Source organism: Telopea speciosissima, chromosome 11 (genome assembly GCF_018873765.1).
Source record: "Telopea speciosissima isolate NSW1024214 ecotype Mountain lineage chromosome 11, Tspe_v1, whole genome shotgun sequence".
In the NCBI taxonomy this organism is placed as follows: domain Eukaryota; kingdom Viridiplantae; phylum Streptophyta; class Magnoliopsida; order Proteales; family Proteaceae; genus Telopea; species Telopea speciosissima.
In genome coordinates, this window is record NC_057926.1 from 52,128,146 (window position 1) to 52,155,619 (window position 27,474).

The following is a 27,474-nucleotide window of genomic DNA, read 5'->3' on the forward strand; positions in this document are numbered from 1 at the left end:
AGCTTCTGTGGTTGATAAGGCCACACATTTCTGCAACTTGGATTGCCATGACACTGGTCCCCTTGCAAAAGTAAAGAGGTATCCTGATGTGGATTTCCTCGAGTCGATGTCACCTGCCATATCAGCATCGGTGTATCCCTGCAACACAGGTTTACCACCTCCAAAGCACAGACAAGAATTAGTTGTACCTTTAAGATACCTTAGAATCCATTTCACTGCTTCCCAGTGCTCTTTGCCTAGGTTAGCAAGAAATCTACTTATAACTCCAACTGCATGTGCAATGTTAGTTGTTGTACATACCATGACATACATCAAACTTCCTACCGCTGACGAGTAGGGTATATTCTTCATTCCAATTCTTCCTTCTTCAGTTGAGGGGCTCTGATCACTGCCCAACTTAAAGTGGCATGCAAGTAGGGAACTTACATGCTTTGCTTTGTCCATATTGAACCTTTCAAGTACTTTCTGCACGTACGTTTCTTGTGATAGCCATAGCTTCCCAGCTTTTCGATCACGGAAAATCTTCATCCCTAAGATTTGTCGTGCCTGCCCCAAATCCTTCATGGCAAAGGATTTGCTCAATTCTTGCTTTAACCTGTCAATTTTACTGACATCCTGACTAACAATTAACATGTCATCAACATAGAGCACAAGAATAATGAAGTCATTTTTTGAAAAATTCTTAACAAATACACAATGGTCTAATGTTGTTCTCGTGTACCCATGATCCATCATGAATGAATCAAATTTCTTGTACCATTGCCTTGGTGTTTGTTTCAAACCGTACAAGCTTTTTCTTAACCTGCAAACCATGTGTTCCGTACCCTTGACTTTAAAGCCTTCTGGTTGCTCCATGTAAATTTCTTCCTCTAGGTCACCATGAAGAAATGTTGTTTTTACATCAAGTTGATGAACTTTCAAGTTCATGCTTGCAGCTAGACTCAACACTACCCGTATGGATGACATTTTTACTACGGGTGAAATTTTTTTATCAAAGTCAATACCTTTCTTTTGTCCAAAACCTTTCACAACCAACCTTGCCTTGTACCTTGGTTGAGGGTTGTTCTCTTCGATCTTTAATTTGAACACCCATTTATTCCTGAGTGTCTTCTTACCCTTAGGTAAACTTACCAGGTCATAAGTATGGTTCTTATGCAGGGAGTCCATCTCCTCTCACATTGCTTTTAACCATTCAGCCTTGTGCTTATCAACTTTTATTTCTTCGAAGCACTCTGGTTTACCTGCATCTGTTAGTGTAACATACTGATGAGGTGGATACTTGGTAGATTGTTGTCGCTCCCTGGTGGATCTTCTTAACTGGGACTCAACTGGTGGCTCTTGAGTCACCTGCTCCCCCTGTTCACCATCATCAGTACCATCTGTGGGAGCATCATTTTCACCATCGACATCACCGGTTGCTTTTTTAACGCCTTCTTACGCATCTCCCCCATCACCATGTGCCATGGGTGAAGAATCTGGATCAAAATCCACAAGGTCATCAATGAACGGCTGAGATTTTTTGATCTTGTCAAAGTCTTCAATTGTTTGATCTTCAAGAAAGACCATATCTCTGCTTCTGATCACCTTCTTCTCAACCGGATCCCATAACCTGTTACCCAAACTTGCCATTAGCATATCCTAAGAAAATGCATTGTTTAGATTTGTCATCAAGTTTGGACCATTCGTCTCTTAAAACGTGCACAAACGCTCTGCAATCGAACACCTTCAGATGGTTGTAGGATACGTCTTTTCAGCTCCATACCCGCTCGGGAATATCTCCATTCAAAGGAGATGATGGAGATAAATTAATCAAGTAAATGGTTGTCCGCATAGCTTCTCCCCAGTAACACCGTGCCAATTTTGCATGTGAAAGCATGCATCTGATTCTTTCTATAATGCTGCGATTCATCCTTTCAGCTACACCATTATGTTGTGGGGTCTTGGGAACTATTTGTTCATGTCGAATTTCATGGTCTTTGCAGTGCTCTTCAAATGGACCAATGTATTCACCACCATTATCAGTATGAACGCATTTGAGAGGTTTTCTTGTTTCTCTTTCAACAGTAACATAAAATTATTTAAATACACCAAAAACTTGATCTTTAGTTTTTAATGCAAATGCCCACACTTTTCTAGATACATCATCTATGAAAGTAACAAAATAAGATGCACCACCAACTGATTTTACTTTCATAGGTTCACAGACATCAGAATGTACCAATTATAAGATGTCTCTTTTCCTTTGTGGAGAACTTTTGTTGAAGGTAACTCGATGTTGTTTACCAACTAAACAATGAACACATCGATTTAGGGACATACCTTTAATGTTTGGCAAAAGATTACCTTTTGTGAGAATTTGCATCCCTTTCTCACTCATGTGGCCAAGTCGCCGATGCCACACGTCTGTAGTGGACTCATCCTCTGCTGTATTTATTTCAACCTTGCAAATTTACACTTTTGTTTTGTACAAAGTGCAGCACTTACTTCCCCTTACCATCATAAGAGATCCTTTGGTAAGCTTTCATCGACCATTACCAAACTGATTGTAATATCCTTCTTCATCTAATTTTCCTACAGAGATCAAATTTAAACGGACATCTGGTATATACCTTACGTCCTTGAGAACCATTTTACAACCAACATTGGTTTCAATGTTCACATCACCCATCCCCATAATTTTTGAAGTGCCACTGTTGCCCATTTTTACAACACCAAAATCACCAATTTTAAGAGAAGTAAAAAATTCTTTGTGAGAGGTAACATGGTAAGATGCACCTGAATCGATGGCCCAGTCTGAGTCATTGCATGCGAGAGTGAGACAAGATTTTTCACAGCTCGAGATGATGACGATGTCTCCATCTGAGCTCACGGCAGTGGTGTCATTTTCTTCCTTCTTGTCATCCTGGTTCTCTCTTTTTGCCTTGAGCTTTCTGCAGTCCTTTTTCATATGCCCTACCTTTTTGCAGTAGTAGCATGTGATCCTTCCTTTTGACTTGGATCTTCCCTGTGACTTCTCACAATCTTGTGGTCGTCTGGCTCTGCTTCTCCCCCGACTTTCTGTGACAAGTGCCTCTTGCTGAGACAGTCTCGAGGATTTTCTCTTTGTCTCATTCTCCAAGAGAGCCGCTATCACCTCATCAACTTCGAGAGTGTCTTTCCCGACTAATAGGATAGTCACAAGTGTATCAAATGAAGATGGAAGAGAAGCCAAAAGAAGAAGAGCTTTATCCTCATCTTCAATTTTTACTTCAAGGTTTAACAGTTGAGTAACAATTCTATTAAAAACATTTAGATGATCCATGAGGTTAGTTCATTCTTCTATCCTCAATTGATATAATTGTTTTTTCAAGAATAATTTATTTGTCAGGGATTTTGACATATATAAATTTTCTAGTTTTAACCATAATGCAGGGGCAGAAGTTTCATTCAACACATTATACTTTACCTTAGGTGCAAGACATAAGCTAATGGTACTTACTGTCTTCATCTGAAGTTCTTCCTAGTCATCATCAGACGTGGATTCTGGCTTCTTGGCCTTGCCAGACAATGCTTTGAACAGTCTTTGCTGTACCAAGATGTCTTTGACCTTGCTTTGCCACAAATTGAAGTTATTTTTGCCACAAAAAAACTCCATGTCAAACTTACCCCTCGAGATTCCTTTTCCAGTCATCGTACTGCAATCAAGCTTTTACACACGTTCACGCTAACCAATGCTTTGATACCACTTGTTGAGAAAAGTGCAAAAATTCTTTTCCACCTGTGTGCAAAGAAAACTGGAGAAAATATGACAGTACATGAATAGTAATTGTGAATACTGATATGTGAATAATAAATATGAATAGTGATCACGTGTGGGACCCAAGTTAACACAAAGTGAGAGCGTACAAAGAGCGTATAAAAATGATAAAAGCAAACAAACTCACAGACACAAGTGTTTACGTGGTTCTGCAATGCCTACATCCACGGGCATAATTGGGACTTCTTCAATATGAGAGAACTGATAAAATAATCGTTCAAGTAATAACACTTGGATATAAACTAAACTCAACCCTGTATCCAAAGCCGGATATCTATTGTACACCGTCTCTCAACTCACACTCTCAAATCCCTGAAGAGATAACACAAAACCCAACACTTCCCAAATAATCACCCGCTCAACTCACTTCACCTCTTGAACTTGTATATTGTTCAAGTGTATAGAACCCTTACCCTTTACCCTTATTTATAGGAATCAACAAGGGAGGATATGGCTCGTTGAATGAGTGTAGATAAAGGGGCAGGTAAGTGGGAGGCACCCCCCTTCAATTTTCCTTCTTTGCATTTAATGGCTGAACCCATTTTTGGCCATTAGCCCATTAATGCTCCTATTTCTTCTTCCCTTATTCTCTCTTCTTTTTCTTTCTTTTTCTTTTGCTTTGACCTTTTATTACACAATACACCACCGCCCAACCCCATTTGTCAAGGGCGGTGGCTGTACCTCCTTAATGAGGAGGACCCAACATTAGTCATGTGGTGTGGTTCAGATTTTAGGATGGAATCTAGAATTACAATGAAGTTCTAAAACCACAGTAGTAACCTGGATCAATTGGGCTAATGTTCTATTCCTCTTCTTTTCAATAAGGATGAGATCGAATCAAATATGATGCGACTTCATACAAATTAGAGACAAAGCAATCTATTCTTACAGATGGCTGTTGGAGCCTTGGGCCCTACTCTTCAAAACCCAAAATCCACCTTGAAACATCTTCGGTAATTAAGCATTTCAATGATATAGAAGAAGTCTTCATAAAAGTAAAAGATTGGAACTTATGAGAAAAGGATTTTAGATGGAAAAACTTGAAATTAGTTTCAAGAAAAGAAACCCTGTCTTGACTGGGTCAATAGGACCAAGAATGGATGTTCTTAAGTTTGAGAAAATGACTCTTGATAGGAGACTGGTTTTCCAGAGATGAATCAGTAAAATCTGAATGACTAAAGCTGAATTCTTGATAGGACCAAGAATGGATGTTCATTGTGATTCTAGATTCCATCCTAAAATCTGAACCACACCACATGACTAAAGCTGTTTCACTATAAGAAGCTTTGTAAAAATGGAGAGATAGAAAAAAGGATTCCCGTATTGCAGCTCAAGTCTCTGTTACAGAAAGAATAATATCAATTTTTGGTGAAGGATGTTGGATGTTTGAAGTTTGTGGAGCCCCCTAATCAAGAAACAACTGGAGTGACTCTTTATACTTTTCTTGGAACTACATCCCTCTAAAATCTGCCATGGACAAGACCATATTAATTGAATCGATTATGGAGCCCCCTAATCAAGAACATCTTTATACTTTTCTTGGAACTACAGCCCAAGCTTGTTAAGTGAGCAAGGTTAAAGAGCTTTCTACTTTCAGTCATCATATAAAATGCAAAATGTAAATGTACCATTACAGTTAAAATTAGCTGCAATTTTTGTTGGAGTGTTTCAATGATGGCCAGCACTGATGAAGAAGTTTAACTCTACATCTTTGTCTAACTTTCTACCTCGTCCAAGAAAACAGCTAGGCTGCTTGCCATGTTGAACATCTCTACAGCTTTGTCTAACTTTCTACCTCGTCCATGTAAATGTACCTAAATTTCTGGTGCATATTTCAGTCCTAACCTTATATTTGGAATCATTTTGATTTTCTTCAGCTAGTACCGAAAGTTTCAGTACATTCTCATATGCATCCATGTGGCCATTGAACACCATATTTATGGAAAATATAATATTAATTGAAGAGCAGGTGGTTGTACTGCAGCCTCTGGGTGGCTTTGAAAAGCATTATCCAAGTTTCCTGGGAATTGATTTTCCTTTTCTGAAGCAACAAATTTTTAAGTTGGAGAGCATTATGTTTGGAGAGTGACATGCATAACTATGGACTTCTTTGTTAATATTTTTTACTTCTAAATAAAGTTCTTTCATATATTTTTCCTTGTGATGCTTATGGGAATGAGTTATGGGTCTTGAAACTTTGCTTTCTTTTGCAAACACTGGATGCCATGGAAAAGAAGATTCTTGGCATCATTGAGTGTCATCAAGATGAGGTAGGTGTGTATGTGTGTATGTTTTTTGGGATTTAGGGTGTGGTTGTTAAAGAGATTTTATTTTGGATTGTTCAAAATTCAAACTTCAATCTATGGTGATATTTCTACTCATTAATTATCCATATATCCAGGCCACTTAAATGAATGGTTTAGTAACAAAGGGACATTCATCTGTTGAGTGCTTCTTTCCCTGGTTCATCTTAGCTACTGAAATACCCTTTTGTCTCCACTGATTGAATACTACTTGATGGGTCTTTAGCTCAAATTGGTAGAGCACTTGGAACATGAGCATGTTCCAAGGGGATGGTGGTTCGAATCCACCAAAGCCTTTTTTATTCAAATGTTCATAGCATAGTCAGTTATGGCACTAATACACACAAGAACCCAATTTTTAATGGCATCTTTGAAATTTGATATGTTTTTATAATTACTTTGGTTATGTTAATGAGATCTTTTAATTTTATGCTAGGGTGGTAAGAGAAAAAATGATTTTACAAGTATTTTTTGGTATAATTTAGAAGAAAATGACATTATTATAATTAATATCAAATAGAGAAGAACAGATTATACCAAACACCATTTTCGTTCTGAACGGCGTTCTGGAGACCGTTATCAAACAGTTATTTTTGGTCTCAGAATGCCGTTCCAGACCAAAAATGCCAAAGAGCGTTTCTAGTCAAGAACAGGCGTTCTTTGTTCAGGCATTTACCAAACCTAGCCTTAGTAGAATCTCCATTCTCAATATATTGGGTCAATTTTCCATTTTAACCTTTGCAGCCTTATTGATCAATAAAAGGCTGGTTTGAAAGAAACAAAGACCAAGTGAAGTATAACATCTTTTTTTTTTTTGGAAAAAATATAGGGACACCACCTCAACTATGGCTTGTTTTCTTGTACACCGCCTCATCTTTAAAACCTTTCAAATACACCCCTCATCTATGACACCTTTATCTAACTAAGAGAAAAAGTAAAGTTACAAAAATACCCGTTATATTTTAATACATTAAAAATGAAAAAGACCAAACTACCCTAAATCCTCCCACCCTTCCCGTTACCCTATTTCTCAAATCTCTCACGAAACCTCCTCACTGCTGCTCTTTCCTCGACCTCCCCAACTTCATCTTTGATCACCTAGGGTCCTTGCATCTCCGATTGCCGCTGTTACTCGCTGCTGCTACTCACCGCTGCTACTCTTCAGGTAAGCTCTCTCTCTCTCTCTCTCTCTCTCTGGTACTCACCGCTGCTACTCGCCGCTGCATCTGAGCTTCCTGGATCGCAGCTTGCTCCCAAATGGGGTGCCAGTGGCAATCAAGGTCCTTAACAAAAAAATGAAGTAGTTCCAAAAGTTCCATGTGCAACAAATATTTTCACACTTTTGTGAACAGAAGAAGAGATGTAAGGTTAGTGCAGTGGTGGACATAATCTGTTCAAGAAACTCTCTTACTGCACCATATTTGGAGCAGAGAAAGCCTCATTATAGAAGCCATGGTCTTTTCTATGGAAGACATGCAAATAAGTACCTATGTGCCCCTAAATTTCACATAAAAAACAAAAAAACAAAGCATCAACAACTCATACATTACAAGCATAGAATTAAATCTGTTTATGGACTCCAACAAGTCCTTTCAAAAAGGACATACAGAAAAGCCTACTACTCCTCAAATTGTCAAAAAAATGAGTGATTATTGATGAGAAACAGCAACCAGGAACAGAGTGTGAAACCTATGTCAACTTGACATGGCCAACACACTCGTAGGACAGTAGCTAGCTGATACCAGATTCACTGCCCATTGTAGATACCTCAAATTTGCTGGAACTAAATGTCTGATTATCTTTAAAGGTTATTTGTCTTCGTGCGTGTGCATATCCGCAATAATATTCCACTTCATACACGGTTATGTCCTTCACGAATGAAGAGACTGCAATGCCAACTCCTTCCCCTGCATTCCCACATGAAAAGCTTCAGTTGATTGTGACCACACTAAGACTGCTCTGGCAAAATGTTAGTGAACACAAGAAGTAAATTAAGAGGTGAGAGATATATGGGAGCGGTACAAGGAAGTGATGGGGGGTTGTGAAATAAATTAATAGAGGTGGGGTGGGGCGGTACAGGGGAATGATGGGGGTGAGGAAGATAGTAGAAATGGAGGGGGGGGGGGGGGGGCGGTACAGGTACTGGAGAGATGTGCCCAACCCTATGGCAGAATAGGGGAAAAAAAACATGATTTGTATTTAGTATTTACCTCTCTAAAAGGTATTTTTGTCTTCAAACTTTTAATTTGGGTAATTTGATCCTAAAAGAATGGTTGGGTGAATATTATCATTTAAAACTAAACAGCAGTTAATTTGATGGACTAATTTACTTACTTTCAATAGATGAGGAGGTGTGTTTGAAAGGTTTTAAAGATGAGGGGTTGTACATGAAAACAGGTCATAGTTGAGGGGGTGTCTATATTTCTCCTTATTTTTTTTTTGGATAATTTACACATACCATCCCTGAGGTTTGACGAAAGTATAATTTTACCCTCCAATTTTAGATAATTTTGTGTATCCCCTAAGGTTTACAAAATTTAACAAATATACCCATGCCGTTAGTTCATGATTAACCGTGTTAAAATTAAGGAGTAAAGTGACAGAAATACCCTTTCAAAAAAAAAAAAAAAAACTGCAACTCATCTTCCCCATCACCAGGGAAGAATAATGACCTTAGCTCCACTAGTAGGGCCTCTCATTGACCTGAAACTTTCAAGGAGACCAACAACTCAAGGACTTGCTGATTCTAACTAAGCATCACTCCAAATAGCAGTCGAAGATCAAAGGAAAAACCCTGCAACTCAGATATGACAGTAGAACAGAAATCAGATCCAAACTTTGTGCTTGATCTCACAGTAAAGAGATCGATTGGAACCCAAACCGGTTAGTTAAAATTAGTTCCTAGGTAAGAACAGCCCACCAAAATTCAAACTCAGAGGATCAGATTCAATGGACTTTCGACTCAGTTTCTGAGGGTTACAGTTACTGACCAAAATAGATTATCAATAGTTTACAAAAAAAAGAAAGAGCAGACGGAACAATACGCTTCTGCCAGATTGCTAGATCTGTCAGTGTAGTTCATCAAACTCTTGTACGAATTGATTGAAAGCTGAAGCAGACGTTCCTCTCAGTCCGTGAACGGAGTTTGCTGCAACTCTAACATTACTATTGTCGCTTCATCAGATACAGTGAAGTTCAATGGGGGAGAGTATTTGTAACATCTCATTCATGAAGAACGGAAGATTGAGACTCATGAATTTATTCATCCCACCCGTTCTCTCTCCCCTTTCTGTTTGCCTTCACCACTTCACCTTCCTCCTCTTTCCCATTTTATTCATTATTATGAATCATCTCACAAGAATGAATTTCATTTCCCTTAATTGTAGAGGGCACCGGCTAAGAGGGAAATATGCTCCCTTTCTAGAAAGCATAGACCTATGTTGATGTTTCTGTCAGCAACTATTCCCTTCTTGTCCCTTCCTTATCATCAAATCCCAGCTCAATCAATTCCTCTGCTTTCATCTCCCTATCTTCCTCTACTACTTATTCAGTTCCTTCTTCTTTTAGCAATCCTGATTCTATTGCTCGCTTGGATGATGCCACCGGAGACAGATTCAGGTAATCTCAATCTCGCTGACAAACCTGTTAACTTAATTCGATTTTGGAAAGAGTAAGACCGAGCTGAAGAGGAAAACGGTGCAGGTTTAGTAATGCGAGGGAGATTGAGACGGCGAGTGGTGATGGTTTGAATTTGATGATGGAGTTGTAGCTGGGTTTGAGCTTCCATGGTTGCAGGTTGGCAAAGGGGAGGAATTGGGATTTTTCCCCAATTTCAAACCCTTAACGAATGAAAGGGTTTTGAAACCCAATTGTCAAGGGCACAGCCCTCCAGCTCTTTCTTTGGTCAGAGAAGTCTCCTTGCACTCATGACCTATTCACTAATTCCACCAAGCACTCATCTTTCCCTCTTTCTTCTTTCAAACTCTAAACGATTTGAGGAAGATGAGTTGCAGGTTTTTTTTATTTTTTAAAGGATATTTTTGTTATTTTATCTCTTGATTTTGACACTATTAGTCGTGAACTGGTGGAATGGGTGTATTTGTTAAAGTTTGTAAACCTCAGGGGGTATGCAGAATCATCCAAAATTGATGGTAACATTATACCTTCGTCAAACCTCAAGGGTGGTATGTGTAAATTATCTTCTTTTTTTTCGTTGAGAAGTATAATTTCTAAAGAAGATTATTTTAACTAACAGTATTGCAAAGCGTGAATAATTTTTTCTATCTTTAGCTATCAAGTCCAATGGATTAATATTAACTAATCATTCGACTGCTTTTTCATCAAAAAATTAAAAATAAAAAAAATATTAACTAATCAATCTGTATTGTCAAAGACTGCTTTATCTCTTTCTCCCTTATTTATTTATTGGATTTTTTTCAAATGCCTCCCTCAAATTGCTCATACATACAAATGTACCCCTAAACTTTGACTAATTTTAAATGACCTTTACTTTCCAAACTTTGTAACATTATAGACCAGTCCGTTAGTCTGGGATGTTAGACGTTAGTTTCAGGAAATCTAATAACCAAAATACCCTTATGATAAAAACCCACCAAAATTAAAGAATAAAGTAACCAAATTGCCCTCGTCTTCCCCAAATCGTTTAGGGTTTGAAACACTTGGTCATTGAAATCAAAGATCATAATTTTAGAACTCTCTTCTTCTTCTTCCTTACTTTGACCTAAAACATCTAAAACCATGAGATGAGAATGAAGCAGAGGAGCTCCCTTTTAGGGATACGGCCTCCAACTCACTCATCTAGTTTGTGACTTTAGGTAATCACTTGTGGGTAATTCTATAAAGCAAATATCAATGAAATTCCCTCCCCTGATGATTGTGTAATGTTGGTGATATTTTCTTTCTAGTTTTTTTATAACCAACTGTTTCGTTTTCAGTGGGTCAATTTACAATTTCCCTTTACCCAAAAAAAAATAATACTGATGTAAACACAGACAACATCGTTTCCTAGCAATTCTGAGAGATAATACTCTGGACTCTGCCAAAGAACTTGAAGAGTCTGCAGGTCATCTCAGCCCACCTAGCGAACACATTGAATGGAAGCCTCAAATTTTCCAGAGAACTTCATTTTTTTAGCTCTAGCAAAAGTCAGCCACAAACTTATTGTAATCTAGTTGTGGAGCTTTCATTCGGATCATTATCGTCTCCTGTTCTCTGCCCAGTACAATGGCCCAATTCCACTCATAGGGGCCAGAAATGACAATCTAACCCCTTGCCAGAACACATTGCCCGAGGGAGGTTAAAATTAAACGTCATTTTTGCCTCCCTATGAGTGGAACTGAACCACTGTACTGGACAGGGAACAGGACAGGAAAAAAATTCGCTTTCATTCCTTTCTCCATCATCTCTTCTAAGCCATTTCATTAAGAGATACACAAAATCCCTGCCTGCATTAGCCAAGTTGATGTGAATATGTATGCAATTGCAACTCGTCGTTTTGTTTGAATAGATGGAGACTTGCTGAAGATTTGCTTTTGCAGTTAACCGTTTGGTTTGAAAAGATGGAGATTTGCTAAGTTGTGTTTCTTTCTTTCTAGGGTTTTTGTTTGATTTCCATGGGCAGGAGAACAGTCGATAGGGGAAGAAAAATGAGAAATAAAATCGGATCGGGTGGAAGGGAAGGCTGTCATTGGGTTTTTGGCTTAAAAATCTCCATGTCTTTCTAGACCGTTGTATATTATTAGTACCACATGTAATAATCTGAAGGGGTGCTGGATCCTCCAGCTCCCGCCACGGCTGCAGGAGAGGTAAATCCAGACTCGGCTCCTGTCCAGCACCCTGCCCGGGCTGCACATGCACTAGACACGCTGAGACGTGAAAAGACCATCTCATCCCTGCCCGAGCAAGGGTGGGGCAGTCTTTTCACGGTGCTGGACAAAATCCTTTGGGGCCAAATCCGTCTCTTACGTTTCGTCCCTCCCATCTACTTTGTGGCTTTTGAATTTTGATGTTTCTCCAATCAAAGAGATCGAATCAGAGAAAAAAAATGGTGGAGAATCTGATTTCTCTTTTTGAGCAAATTTATTCCTTGGTAAATGATGAAGCTAAATCGCTTTCTAAAGTGAAACCACAAATGGAGTCACTCTGAAAGACAGTTGGCCTCGGAACCGAACAATCAACCACCGAATATCGCCATCGATGTCTTTTTATACAATGTAGCTCGAAGACAACCGAACAATCAACTACCGAATATCCAGTCTCCCATTCCATTTATGAAAACTAGATTTCGGTACCTAATCTGTCCGTGGTTTCCTTGTAGAATCCTACCTCCCATAACTATTTGAGTTTCTATTTGTATAGCTTACCTTAACGTGTGAGTAAATCCTAATTCACAAGGCACAATCTCTCTATTCAATATGGTATACAGAGCACCTTCAGGCTCCACCAATTAGCTCTTAAAAAACGTGGAGTGGGGAACTGGAGGAGATGGTTTTCTGAGCTTTGGAATAGCGATAAAACTCTAGGGAGAAGCAGACAGATCGAAAGAGAGAAAAAAATGGAGGAGAGTGTAGACGCTATTGTAGAGAAATTAGGATCCAAGCTATTAGATGTAACTAAATCTCTCTCTCAAGTGAAGCCGGAACTGGTGTCACTCCACATAGAACTCAAGCTGATGGCTGCCTATCTGAAGGATGCAGATGAAATACACGACAAAAGCGTTCGGAAGGAACAGTGGGAGATAAAATTCATCAGACTCTTGGCCTTACAGGCTGAAGACGCCATCGACAACTTTTTATTCTAAGAAGATCAACAATTTCCGGAAACCTCTTATTATGACTCACAAACTACGTAAGGAAATCAATGATATCAAAAGAAGGATCAAGAATCTTTCAGGTTTCAGAGTGAAGTATGAGATTCCTCCTTCAGAGGAGGGTCAAATATCTATTCAGGAAATGTTGTTGGCCGGTGAGGTCGTAGGCTTTCAAAGCCAAGCTAATGAGCTCGCGAAGTTACTGATTACAGAGGAGGACGGTGGAAGTGGTAGGTTTGGCAGTGGCGGCGTTGTCTCAATTACAGGTATGGGCGGATCGGGAAAAACCACCCTTGCTCGGAAAGTCTACAACAGAGATGATATGCTAAGGTATTTTGCCCGTCAAGCCTGGGTTTCTCTGTTTAAAGGGTGTAGAGTGGAATATATTTTATACACAATCATTCAACAAGTTGAGCCACTCACCCAAAAAGAGAAATATGAATTGATATCAATGAAGGCTGTAAATTTGGGGGAAAGGCTTTCTAATCGTTTCAAAGAAAAGAATTATCTCATCGTTTTAGATGATGTATGGAGGACACAAGATTGGGATGAACTGAAACCCTACTTTCCGTTTCATCTCAAAAGCAGAGTGTTGGTGACATCTCGTTAGGATAATGTAGTCTCCCACACCGACCTAATTGCTCCTCCACACAAGATACAATTGTTGGATGAAGAGAAGAGTTTGGAGCTTTTATAGAAGGTGGTCTACCAATCCCCGTTGATAGAAGCAAGTCTCAACAACAACAACAACAACAACAACAACGAGAAGAAGAATGCGATGGAAGCTCTCGCAAAGGAAATGGTTGCCGTATGTTCTGGATTACCGTTAGCTATTGAGTCTTTGGGAAGCCTTTTATATATAAAAGAACCAACTTATTATCAATGGAATAATGTGTTGGAAGTTGTGAATTGGCATCTAAAGGACGACTGGAGATGTACAGAGGTGTCATCGAGGAGCTACACTGAATTACCTCGTCAGTTGAAGTCTTGCTTTCTTTATTTTGGGCTTTTCCCAAAAGATACGTTGATCAAGAGGGACAGATTGATAAGGTTATGGATTACGGAGGGAATTCTGGAATCAAGAGAGAATTTAACAATGGAAGGTGTGGCGGAAGAGCTCCTTGAGGAGCTGATGGTGAGGAACCTGGTCCATGTTGTCAAGTGGAAATCCAATGGGGTACCTGAATCTTTTGTTGTTCATAATCTCCTCTTGAAATTGGCAATTTCAGAAGCTACGAAAGCTAATTTTTTTAACATCTCCACTTCACGAGTGCCGCTGCCGCCGCCCTGGGATTGTTCTCGTCGTGCAGGCTTCCATGGCAATAATTATTGTAGTGATAATCAAGATAAAATGGCTGCTGCGTCGGCGGCTTCCTTGTTTTCAAAACTTCAACGCTCGCTGCTCTGCTTCACTGAAATGTTCCTTCGAGGAATCTCGAAATTCAAACTACTTAAAAGTGTTAGATTTGGAGCGTGTCCCAGGTATTAAAAGTTTACCAAAGGAGATAGGAAATCTCATTTTCCTCAGATACTTAAGTTTATGTCGAACCGACTTGGAAACTCTTCCACCTTGGGTTGGCAACTTGCATAACCTACAAACTCTCAATCTGTTCAAAACTAGGATTGTAACTGTCCCCATTGAAATATTTAAATTGCACAAGTTAAGGCATCTTCTATGCTTTAAAAGAAAGATAAGGTTTGATCTATATAATGGTAACGATGGCTGGATACCTGAAGAATTCATTGTTGATCAGAAAGCCACTAGTGCTCTTGGGGTTTTCCAACGACCTTCTTCAATTCCTAGACGCATTGACCAACTAAGGCATCTACAGACACTCTGGTTTCATACAAGCAGTTGGATAGAGGGTGGCCTCGAAACATTGACCAATCTTAGGGAATTGGGTTTAACAGGAATTAAAGGACGCATGTGGGATTTCATAGATGCATTGTTCCGTGCCCTCTTCAAATTGAAGAACCTTGAGGTCCTATACTTGGAAGAACAGAGAGGTGGCGGAAGATTACTTCTCCCTTCATTTTCAGGCCATGCATCTCTTTATGATATCACCATTATTGGATCCATAGAGAAGCTACCTGATCTCGACAACTTCCCACCGAATCTCACGAGGTTGTGATTGGCTTGTGTTCATCTAAGGAAAGATATGATGGAGACACTCGAGATGCTGCCCAAATTAAAGGAATTAAGGTTAGATTGGCACCCATATGACGGAAAAGTGATGAAATGCTCTGTAGGAGGGTTCCCTAAACTCGAGTGTTTGATTCTCATTTATATTGATTTCTTGAGTATTTGGATAGTGGAGGAAGGAGCAACGCCTAATCTGAAGATATTGAAAATTGATCGCCTTTGGGAGTTAGAATGCATTCCCGATGGGCTGAGGCACATCAGAAAACTACAGCAACTTTCCTTGACTATGCCAAAGAAGTTCCTTGGGAGGATTAAAAAAGATGGAGAAGATTGGGAGAAGATCAAACATATACCTTCCATCAATACAAGGGAACCGGACAAGTAAATGAGAATCTTGTGGATCCAGCCAGCATCAGCACATCCAGAGATGGTGAGTTCTCTCTCTCTCTTCCCAATTTGAACAAGTCTTTACGATTCTTACCACAAAAAAAAAAAATAAAAAAATAGCAAGTCTTTATGATGCTATGTATTGCTTTGATATCCAGATGTAGTGAAGTATTGCTTTGAAGAGATAAGATGAAAGAGAAGTGGCTGATCTACTTCAACATGAAGATGAATCTATATTGGCCGTGGACTTTCGATTTCTTGGATGTCTGTCTTATTGTGATGTACTTGAGAAAAACAAATGTTTATGATTTTGTGGTTCTGAGTCTATGTATAAAGTCTCTGAGTCCGGACAATATTGCTAGTAGTATTTCTTGTTGATTCCAGTAATATAAAGTGTGATCCTTTAGCCCCCAAAAATGCTATATGCACTTGCTTTTTATCTGTGTATCTATTAATCCTCAATTTATTAAATTTCTTGTGGGTAGTGTCTATTGCAAGACAATCTTCATGGAGAGGGAAGTGGAATTTTTTATTTTTTATTTTTGGACTCATATTGTACACATAATTTGTTTTAAACTTTGATCAGTAGGGTAGCTATGAGTACTATGGAACACTAAAGCTCAACCTTACATATTATTGTTTTCTTCAGGAACCCACCAATCATCTTCCAAAAGATCATTTCCCATTTATGCTTATCTACTTTATTTTGTAGTTGATCTGCAATAGCATCTATTGCCCCATAAAATCCTTTGCATTTTTGTACAATTTGCCTACCGATTTCTTCTGATCCTGGATGTATATTATGTCCATCAGTACAAACCCTTTTCTTGAACAAAAACCAACACTCTTCCTCCGATATAACTCGGAGATTAAGAGTGTGGATTGAGTTCATCATGGATGCAACACTTTCAGTCCTTTTGGTTACAATAATCTTGCTTCCTCTGTCTGCAACTAGGAATGAAGCTCCCAAGGTATTCCAAGCAGTATGCTGTGAAGCTCATACAGAAGTAGTTTTATGAACTTGATCGAGCTCACTATGATTCAGAGTTACAGACTCTAGAAACACATTGGTTAAACTTATTACATCAAAAGCATTTGAAACAGAGACCCAAGCTCTTAATGTCAAAATGCTTTTCTACATTTAGATCATTATAAACAAGCTGAGCTAGAGTTGTCTTTCCAAACCCTTTATCGCGAACAATGGTGATGATGGGAACTATAGATCGAATTCATCCGAAGTCAACATCTTTATAATATCATTTGCATCTTCCATCCTACCAATGAAGACTAGAGACATCAATAGTGGAACCAGAGTTAGGGCTAGAGACATCTATAGTGGAGCCAGAATTAGTACTCATGAATGAACCACTCTGTAGCCTTCTTTCCAATACTTGATGCCTCCTAAAGCCTGAACCCATGCCCAACTAGAAATTAAATCAGTGTAAGCAAATCTAACTTGATACATAATCAATGGCTATATATATATATATATATATATATATATATATATATATATATATTTATGTATACTTATATACCTATAGGGTTGCTTTAGGTCGGGCTGACCAAGGCCTCAGCCCAGGGTTGGTGCCACCTGAGCTTGGGCCAGAAAATTGAACCTTAGACCAGCCTGTAGACTGAAAAGCCTGGCTAGGCCCTGATTTTTGCAGGTGGACTTTGGGCCAACTCTGGCTCAGACTCAGCAGGACAGAATTGTGAAGAGTTCTGTAGGGGCAAGATCCCAACCATTTATGCAATTGTGCCACAAAAGAGCTTTTGATGACCATATAGCTATGGTGATATATTATTCATTCAATTATCCACTATAAAAGCTTCTTTATTAGAAGCTATATGGAATAATGCATGAAAGAAAAAATTCTTTGGTTCTTATATTATTCTTAAGTATTCTGGTTTAAGATTAGGGAGAGGGTTCCCATGCTGCTAGTACCAGAGAAATTTGCATGCCACATCAATGGGTGTTTTGAATAAGCTACAGTTATATGGGGCGTACATTTCAGAGCAGGTGAAAATGTAGATTGGCATCCCATTCTCCAACTCCTCAGCACCCTCGCTCGTTAATTGTTTGCTTCATGTTTATTTGACCCAAGAAGCAATGAGCCAGTGCTATCTCAACTCATTCATGACATCTACATCGAAGAAGTTGTGCTCTATGAAAGTTCGGTGATGCCCTCGCTGCTACAGATTGCTTCTCCTCCCTTTCTTTGGCCCAACAACTACAAACAGAGGTGCTATTTTTTTATTTTTTTTTCTTTTTGCCTCAACTTATGCCAATGCTCCTATGTGTCTCTCTCTCCTCCCCATGTAAAAAGACATCTCTAACTTTTGTTTGGGGATGGATAGAAAGAAACATTGGGAGCGTTGGCATACGCCATGCTCTCGGACATAGTTCTTTTTCCCTAGAAATATAAGCCATTCAGGTTCAAATTCCTTATTATGGAAGCAACAGATGATAACTTGCTTTTAGTACTTAACGCACCTACCATGAGTTTCCATAACAATAAGAAGGGACAAAATTTAGGACGGATTTTCAAATGCCACGCAAAATTCCACAACTTTTTAGAAGCAATATTCATATCCATACTATGTTGAAACTTAAGCGAGCATTTAGCTGCAATCTTTGTGGAGAACACACTTGTCCTACTAAATGGGCATATCATACAATCATTTACTGAATTAGATACAAGAACTGTAAAATCATTGGAGATACGGGACTGTATCAGGGTTTGCAGGGAGGGAAGGAACATGGATGGACAAACATAGAAGTGTGGTTGGACTGTCAAGAAGTTGTGGCGTGATTAATGAAGGTTCATGTGAAGGGTGGCTGTGGGAGTGTTTCTCCTTACTACATGACATTTGCCTGATGATGCAATCTTTTACTTCTTTTTGTATATTGAAGAAGGATAGACTAATTGTTTTTAAAACGATTTGAGGGTCTGTCGGCTAAAGCTAAATTAATTGTTTCCAAACAAGTGATGAAAGTGGATTGCTCAAATAGCAGATATAATACTAAGAAAATTCAAAACTCAAGCCAAAAAAAAAGAGAGTAGAAATTAGGCTTTCAAAGTTAAAGAATATTGTTATGTATGTCTCGAATTCTTGGACCCGTTTCGAATAATGACCTGCTCCGACATTTTTGGTTGCGATCCGAATGGAGGAGTATTTATGTTCCTTACTCGCTTTATTGTAAAGAAGAGTAAGATTTGGGGTTTTTCGTTCTAGGGTTTCTGGGAGAGAGCAGCAGCGTTGTTTTGGGTGTTCTTGAGATCTCCATTGTAATCGTTTCTCCGATTTGCATAGTGAATCATTTTCGCCTTCGCCCGTGGATGTAGCACACCATACTGGTGTGTCAACCACGTTATCTCTCTGTGTCCTCTTGCTCTGTTCTTGTTTCTTTCCGTGTTCTTGGTTGGTGTTTGCTATAACAAATATAGATAAGCATGTTAAACTGTGAAAATTGAGAGGTTTAACTTATTACTTGAAGATTCATTACCACATGTATCTTAAGGAAGTATCAGATGGCACAACAAGAACCAAGTAATCCTTCCGGATATCTAAATATTGCATCGAAAGTTGAAAAGGCTTTAAAGAAATAACCTATCCTTTTACATATTTCTCATGGCCCCCTCCCTCTCCAAGTGTTGGATGACATCAGACAATCCCAAGTTACCATTCTAGGTATCAAATCAACGCACTAAAGCACAAAGGTCTCAGGGAATTTGGTTCATAAGTAACTTCTTATATTATTAAGTCCAGGTCCTCTACTTTTCATTGCCTTTCTTAACAATACCAGTGTCTCCTTTTAGAACCAAAGATGGTTGTTGGGAGATGAAATCAGAAAGTCAGATTCCAGATTTTTGGCATAGAAGTAAATATGTTTAAGATCCATTCTGCAGAAAGGAGATGAAATGTTTCCAGATTTTTCATGTGTAATCTAGGTGTGGTTCTGTGTCTTGCATACTTCTCTGCATTAGTATTTACAGAGGAAGCATCCAGATCCTGCATTGATGGAGCTAAAAAGTTAATTAAAGATGAAAAAGAAATAACAGATGAGATGGATGTGACAACTGATCAACACCGGTTACAGTAAAAGGATGAAGTGATTTTCACATGATCATAATCATATGCCATCTACATTAGGACTGCAAATGCATGTTGTGTCGTAAGCACCATTTTCTTGCTATGCATTTGTGATGGAATTTCTAGATCACCTAAGGATTAGGGTTAGAAAACCTCATGTAAATCGAGAATCAGGGGGATTAGCAACCAAATCAGAACTTTAATGAAATTCAAAAGCAAAATAAAGATAGTTCAGATGGGCAGAATGGCAGATAACCTTGGTCAATTGGTCTATTAATCAAGGAGAACAAACCATCAAAATTTGAAAGAAATCACAAAGTCAGATTCAAAGATATGAAAACCTACTTGAATTAGGAAAGTGAAAACCCAAATAGATACCAGTAAAAGAATTAATAACTTCTAAAATCATCAGTCCCTCCAATTCCTCCAATTCATCTCATAGTGGTCGGAAATGACCACCCTATCCCCTGTCCGAACATACTGCCCGGGTGGGATCCACTCCCCCCCTATTATAGGAATTGGAGGAATTGTAGGGGCAGATAAATGGAGACGATAATTTTTTCCATTCTCCACTCTCCTTCTCTTTCTCTATCAGCCGAATATCTCATTGTCAACTAGGCAACAGATATTCGGTTTCCTTCTCTACTCCTTCCATTATATTGTCATTTTATGTAAGGTTGGAGCAGTGCTTATATGGTAAGAATAGGTGCTAAGGATTCCCTCTAGGGTTTCCTTTCTCTTGTATAAATATTCATTACCGGTTCACTCAATAAGACAGTGCAATAACAATCAGTCTATCATTCTGAAACTGTTCTTTTCTCTCTCTCTTACGTCCCTCTCCTCGTATCTCTCCCTTTTACAGGGAACGAAGCTGATAAAAAATGGCGAATGTGTTGTCAATTTTTGAGAAACTTTACTCTCTCGTACATGACGAAACTGAATCACTTTCTCAAGTGAGGCCACAAGTGGAGTCGCCCTGTGAAGAACTCAAGCTGATGATTGGGTATCTGAAGAAATCCGATGAAGTAAGCAACAAAAGCTCTGAGAGGAAAGAATGGAAGGAACAACTGAGGCGGTTGGCCTCGGAGGTAAAAACCACAATCAATATCTTCTTATACAATGAAGCTCGGAGAGAACGGAATGATGCTGTTACGAAGGCCATTAAGCTGATACAAAAATACCGTAAGACTCACCAGCTAGGTGGGAAAATTAATCAAATCAATGGAAAGATGAAGGATCATTGGGAAAGAAAGATGAAGTATAAGATTGGAACTTCAGAGGAATGTAAAGCATCGACCACTCAAGAACACGAAGCTTGGGTTGAGAAAAATTTTCCCTCGTTTTGTGATGATCTGATAGGAATTGAAAACCAAGCTGGTAAGCTCGCGGAGTTACTCATGAGAGGAGGTCACAGAGGAAGTTTCACCGGTGTCTCAATCACCGGAATGGGGGGGAACTGGCAAAAGCGTTCTTGCCTGGAATATTTACAATAAAGCTGACGTTATAGGTCACTTCCAATTGAAAGCATGGGTGTATCTGTCACGAGAATTTGCATTGGGAGAAGTTTTGTACTGTATCCTGATGCAATTGATACCAAGGAAAGATGAGAGAGAGAGCGATTGGAATTGAAGCAAAAACAAGATGAGAGAGACAAATTGATATTGAAGCCTGATCGTTGTATGGAAAAACTTTATGATATAAAGGATGCTCTAGAAGAGAAGAACTAACTCATTGTGTTCGATGATATGTGGAGGGACGAAGACTGGGCAAAACTACAACTGTACTTACCGGTTAAACAAAATCAAGAATGCAAAGTGTTGGTGACCACTCGCAATGATGATGTTCCGATGAAACTTCAGCAAATTGCTCCTCCACATAAGGTAAAACTTTTGGACAAAGTAAAGAGTTTGGATCTTTTCTTAAAGGTGGTCTGCCAATCCTCAGACGGTATGGAAGCAAGTCTTAGCAAGGGGCAGATGAAGGTTCTGATGAAGAAAATTGTATCCAAGTGTGGTGGGTTGACCCAAGCTATTGCGGACTTGGGATATTTTTTATCGAAAGAAGAGACAACTTGTCATGGATGGAATAACCTGTTGGATAGTCTGAGTTGGAAACACAAGAGCTTGAGAACAAGATGAGAGAGACAGATTGATATTGAAGTCTGATCGTTGGATGGAAAAGTTTTCTGATATAAAGGATGCTCTGGAAGAGAAGAACTATCTCATTGTGTTCGATGATATGTGGAGGGACGAAGACTGGGCAAAACTGCAACTGTACTTACTGGTTAAACAAAATCAGGAATGCAAAGTGTTTGTGACCACTCACAATGATGATGTTCCGAAGAAACTTCAGCGAATTGTTCCTCCACATAAGGTAAAACTTTTGGACGAAGTAAAGAGTTTGGATCTTTTCTTAAAGGTGGTCTGCCAATCCTCAGACTGTATGGAAGCAAGTCTCAACAAGGGGCAGATGAAGGTTCTGACGAAGAAAATCGTATCCAAGTGTGGTGGGTTGACCCAAGCTATTGCGGACTTGGGATATCTTTTATCGAAAGAAGAGACAACTTGTCATGGATGGAGTAACCTGTTGGATAGTCTTAGCTGGAAACATAAGAGCCTGAGAACAAGATGAGAGAGATAGATTGATATTGAAGCCTGATCATTGGATGGAAAAGTTTTCTGATATAAACGATGCTTTGGAAGAGAAGAACTATCTCATTGTGTTCGATGATATGTGGAGGGACGAAGACTGGGCAAAACTGCAACTGTACTTACCGGTTAAACAAAATCAGGAATGCAAAGTGTTGGTGACCACTCGCAATGATGATGTTTCGAAGAAACTTCAGCGAATTGCTCCTCCACATAAGGTAAAACTTTTGGATGAAGTAAAGAGTTTGGATCTTTTCTTAAAGGTGGTCTGCCAATCCTCAGACGGTATGGAAGCAAGTCTTAACAAGGGGCAAATGAAGGTTCTGACGAAGAAAATCGTATCCAAGTGTGGTGGGTTGACCCAAGCTATTGCGGACTTGGGATATTTTTTATCAAAAGAAGAGACAACTTGTCATGGATGGAGTAACCCTGTTGGCTAGTCTGAGCTGGAAACACAAGAGCCTGAGAACAAGATGAGAGAGACAGATTGATATTGAAGCCTGATCGTTGGATGGAAAAGCTTTCTGATATAAAGGATGCTCTAGAAGAGAAGAACTATCTCATTATGTTCGATGATATGTGGAGGGACGAAGACTGGGCGAAACTGCAACTGTACTTACTGGTTAAACAAAATCAGGAATGCAAAGTGTTGGTGACCACTCGCAATGATGATGTTCCGATGAAACTTCAGCGAATTGCTCCTCCAAATAAGGTAAAACTTTTGGACTAAGTAAAGAGTTTGGATATTTTCTTAAAGGTGGTCTAACAATCCTCAGATGGTATGAAAGCAAGTCTCAACAAGGGGCAGATGAAGGTTCTGACGAAGAAAATTGTATCCAAGTGTGGTGGGTTGACCCAAGCTATTGCGGACTTGGGATATTTTTTATCGAAAGAAGAGACAACCTGTCATGGATGGAGAAACCTGTTGGATAGTCTGAGCTGGAAACACAAGCGCCTGAGAACAAGATAAGAGAGACAGATTGATATTGAAGCCTGATCGTTGAATGGAAAAACTTTCTGATGTAAAGGATGCTCTGAAAGAGAAGAACTATCTTATTGTGTTCGATGATATGTGGAGGGATGAAGACTGGGTGAAACTGCAACTGTACTTACCGGTTAAACAAAATCAGGAATGCAAAGTGTTGGTGACCACTCGCAATGATGATGTTCCGAAGAAACTTCAGCGAATTGCTCCTCCACATAAGGTAAAACTTTTGGACGAAGTAAAGAGTTTGGATATTTTCTTAAAGGTGGTCTGCCAATCCTCAGACGGTATGAAAGTAAGTCTCAACAAGGGGCAGATGAAGGTTCTGACTAAGAAAATCGTATCCAAGTGTGGTGGGTTGACCCAAGCTATTGCGGACTTGGGATATTTTTTATCGAAAGAAGAGACAACTTGTCATGGATGGAGTAACCTGTTGGATAGTCTGAGCTGGAAACATAAGAGCCTGAGAAAGTGTAGATAGTTAGTATCACTAAGCTATACTGATTTAACTTTTGAGTCGAAGGATTGTTTTCTTTACTTTAGGCGTTTCCCATAAAAGGTGTTTATGGATAGGGAAAGACTGATTAGGCTCTAGGTTAGTGAGGAGGGAATTCTGAAACCTGATGAGCTATTGAGCATGGAAAAGGTGGCGGAAACATGCTTTGACGAGTTGTTGACGAAGAACCTGATCCTAGTTGCCGATTGGAAATCCAATGGGTTACCATATTATGGTGTTCATCCTCTCCTCTTGGATGTGGCAGCTAGTATCAGTTGCCAAGGAAGGTAAGATTTTTAATATCCTCACTTCAGAAGTACCCTTGGACTGTTCTCCCTGTATAGCCCTCCACGGTTATCAAACTGAGAACATGGCTGCTTCATCGGACCTACTTTTCTTGGGTTCGAATTTTCCCCGGTCGTTACTCTCCTTCACTGGTATGTTGTTCAAGCTTTCTCGTCGATTTCGCATTTTGGATCTAGAGGGTGCCCCAGGTCTGAAATGTTTACCAAAGGAGATAGGGGATCTCCTTTTACTCAGATACTTGAGTGTATGTCGTACAGAATTGAAAACTCTCTCAGTTTGGGTTGGAAATTTGAGTAATCTTCGAACTTTGAATCTGTACAAAACAAAGATTTTAACTCTCCCAGTTGAAATCTTTAAATTGTACCAGTTAAGGCATCTTCTATGCTTTAATAGGAAGGCCAATTTGTTCGTACCTGAAGATTTCATCGTCCAGAGTTCGACTAGTGCTCTTGGTCTTCCATTTTTCCTAACTTCTCCTCCTAGAAGCATCGACCAACTAAGGAATCTACAGGTATTGTGGTTTCATACATGGAGTTGGATAGGAGAGGGTAGCCTTGAAAGTTTGACTAATATTAGGAAATTGGTTTTAACAGGAGTTAAAGGACACCATGAAGATGAATCTATATTGGCCATGGGAATGTCTAGAGATGGTCAGTATCCTACATATTTTTCAGTCTTCTAATATATTATTAGCTAATGGTATTGCCAAATGTTGTGGGATTTTGATTACATGAATGTCTGTCTTATTTGTGTGGTTTACTTGAATCTATCAAATATTATGATGTTGTAATTAAAGTCTTAAAAGAGTCCAAACAATGGCTTGTGGTATTTCTTATTGATTACCGTAATATAAAGTGTGATCCTTTAGCCCCCAAAAATGTTGTATTTAGTTATCCACTTGCCTTTCGGTTTTTTGTATCTAATCCTGGATGTATATCATGTTCATCAATACAAACCCTTTTCTTGAACAATAACCAATAGTCTTCCTCTGATAAAACTCGGAGATTAAGAGTGTGGATTGGGTTCATCATGGATGCAACTTTTTCACTCCTAGTAGTTACAACTTACAATAACCCTGCATCCATTGTCTGCAACTAGGAATGGAGCTCGCAAGGTATTCCAAGCAGTACTGTTTTGATTGCATACATAATCCAAAACAAGTACAAATTTCTTCCCTCTAAGTATGCTCTGAAGCTCACACTGAAGTGGTTGTTCTATGAACTCGAGCCCACTATGATTCAGAGTTATAGACTCTAGAATCACATTGGTTAAACTTATAACATCAAAAGCATTTGAAACAGAGACCCAAGCTCTTTATGTCAAAATGCTTTTTCTACATTTAGATCATTATAAACAAGTTGAGCTAGAGTTGTCTTTCCAAACCCTTTATCGCCAACAATGGCGATGATGGGAACTATAAATCGAATTCATTCAAAGTCGATATCTTTATAATGTCATTTGCATCTTCCATCCTACCATGAAGACTAGAGACATCAATGGTGGAGCCAGAATTAGTACTCATGAATGAACCACTCTGTAGCCTCCTTTCCAATACTTGATGCCTCCTAAGGCCTGAACCCATGCCCAACTAGAAATTAAATCAGTGTAAGCAAATCTAACTTGATACTTAATCCATGGCTGGCTCTCTCTCTCTCTCTCTATATGTATATATATATATATATACTTACTTATATACATATAGGGTTGGTTTAGGTCGGGCTTAGACTGAGGCCTCAGCCCAGGCTTGGCGCCGCCTGGGCTCGGGCCAGAAAACTGAACCTTAGACTAGCCTGTAGACTGAAAAGCCTGGCTAGGCCCTGATTTTTGCAGGTGGGCTTTGGGCCAACTCTAACTCAGACTCAGCAGGACAAAATTGTGAAGAGTTCTGTAGGGGCAAGATCCTAACCATTTGTGCAATTGTGCCACAAAAGAGCTTTTGATGATCATATAGCTATGGTGGTACTTAGCACCCAAGCATTAAAGTTTCTACAAAATGAATAAGCCTAGTTCTGAATGACCCATTATCCATTCAATAATCCATTATAAAACCTTCTTTACTAGAAGCTTTTTTCTTTTCTTTTTTTGATGGATTCTTTACTAGAAGCTATATGGAATAATGCATGAAATTTTTTTTTTAAGAGATAGGAAACCAGCGATCTTGTCAAAACTATATTCTGTTATCTTAATGCGTTGCCAAAAAAAAAATAAAAAATCTTGGGTTCTTTTATTATGCTTAGGATAAAGTTTTCCTTCACCCACCATCCTAGGGTTTGCAAACCCTTCCTAGGGTTTTAGTATGGTCCAGAATATCCTCCCAATACCATTCCCGTCCTCTCACACCCTTCGGTGAATGTGATCCAAGAAGCAATGGGAGATAGGTATCTCAATTCATTCATGACATCCACATGGAAGAGGTTGTGCTCTACGAAAGAGGCAATGCACTCGCTGCTACAGAAGCATTGCTCCTCTACCTTCCTTTCTTTAACCCAGCAACTACAAACAGAGGCGCAATTTTTTTTTCTTTTTGCCCCAACTTATGTCAATGCTCCTATGTATCTATCTCTCTCCTCCCATTTAAAAAGACATGTCTACCCTTTGTTTGGGGGAGGAGAGAGATAATCATAGGGATTGTTGGCGTACACCACGCTTTCGGATAAAGTTCATTTTCCCCAGAAATATAAGCCATTCGGTTTCAAATTCCTTATTACAGAAGCTACCACTGATGATTATCAAGGTTATCAGATGGGGGATCTCCTATTCAAATATGTGATGGTAGTTTCGAGAAACTTTCGACCGTCTAACTAGTACAACATGACAGGCTTCAATTCTCTTAGTTATTTCTCAATTTGTGGTTGTCTATATGGATCATGGTCTTGTAGAGAGTCCTCAATAATCAAAGAGACAAGGACTGTACCCAAGTTTGCAGGGAGCAAAGAAACATGGATGGACAAGCGTAGAAATGTAGTTGGACTGTTAAGAAGTTACAATGTGGCAAATGTAAGGTTCATGACTAATCCCATCTATGTTGATGCCCTTGCGTATACTCTCATTGACCCCAACGCTGGTGCAAGGGCCACGCGACCAGACAATGATCTCTTGCCCTTTTATTTTATGAGAAAATGAAGCACAGGATACCAACATATAGATTCTTGTGCATGACCTCTCATATTCCATCCACGGGTCCCATATCTAGCTAGACCCTGCTTTAGCCAAATCATCAGCCACCCTTCTTTCCTCAAATAAATGTTCATCCTTATTGGATGATTCGTCTCCCTCCACTCCTATTGTAGCAAAAATACAGCCTAATATCATATGAAAATGAACTCCTGGCTTTAATTATTTTTACATTTTTTTTCAATAAAATTTACTTTTTCTACCAAGATCTGCAAATATTAAAACCAAAGTTACTAGTCATGCGAACATCTTTGCTTCTTCTTATAGATTCTAATTTCTTTTCAAAATTTTTACAAAAGAAAATCTTTC

At 39.1% G+C, this 27,474-nt stretch overlaps 3 protein-coding genes across 3 annotated transcripts; all 3 read left to right on the forward strand.

Moving 5' to 3' along the window:
- The first annotated feature begins 7,963 nt into the window (after positions 1-7,963).
- LOC122645321 (probable disease resistance protein RF45) lies at positions 7,964-15,456 on the forward strand. The gene is made up of 6 exons (XM_043838635.1): positions 7,964-8,085; positions 9,667-9,717; positions 12,887-13,454; positions 13,626-14,410; positions 14,616-14,910; positions 15,061-15,456. The coding sequence occupies exons 1-6, from the start codon at positions 7,964-7,966 to the stop codon at positions 15,454-15,456; spliced, it is 2,217 nt and encodes a 738-aa protein (XP_043694570.1).
- Positions 15,457-21,728: 6,272 nt separating this feature from the next.
- LOC122645322 (toMV resistance protein Tm-2(2)-like) lies at positions 21,729-22,187 on the forward strand. The gene has a single exon (XM_043838636.1). The coding sequence runs from the start codon at positions 21,729-21,731 to the stop codon at positions 22,185-22,187; it is 459 nt and encodes a 152-aa protein (XP_043694571.1).
- A 34-nt stretch (positions 22,188-22,221) lies between these two features.
- LOC122645323 (putative disease resistance protein At1g58400) lies at positions 22,222-22,644 on the forward strand. Its single transcript, XM_043838637.1, has one exon. The coding sequence runs from the start codon at positions 22,222-22,224 to the stop codon at positions 22,642-22,644; it is 423 nt and encodes a 140-aa protein (XP_043694572.1).
- The last annotated feature ends 4,830 nt before the right edge of the window (positions 22,645-27,474 follow it).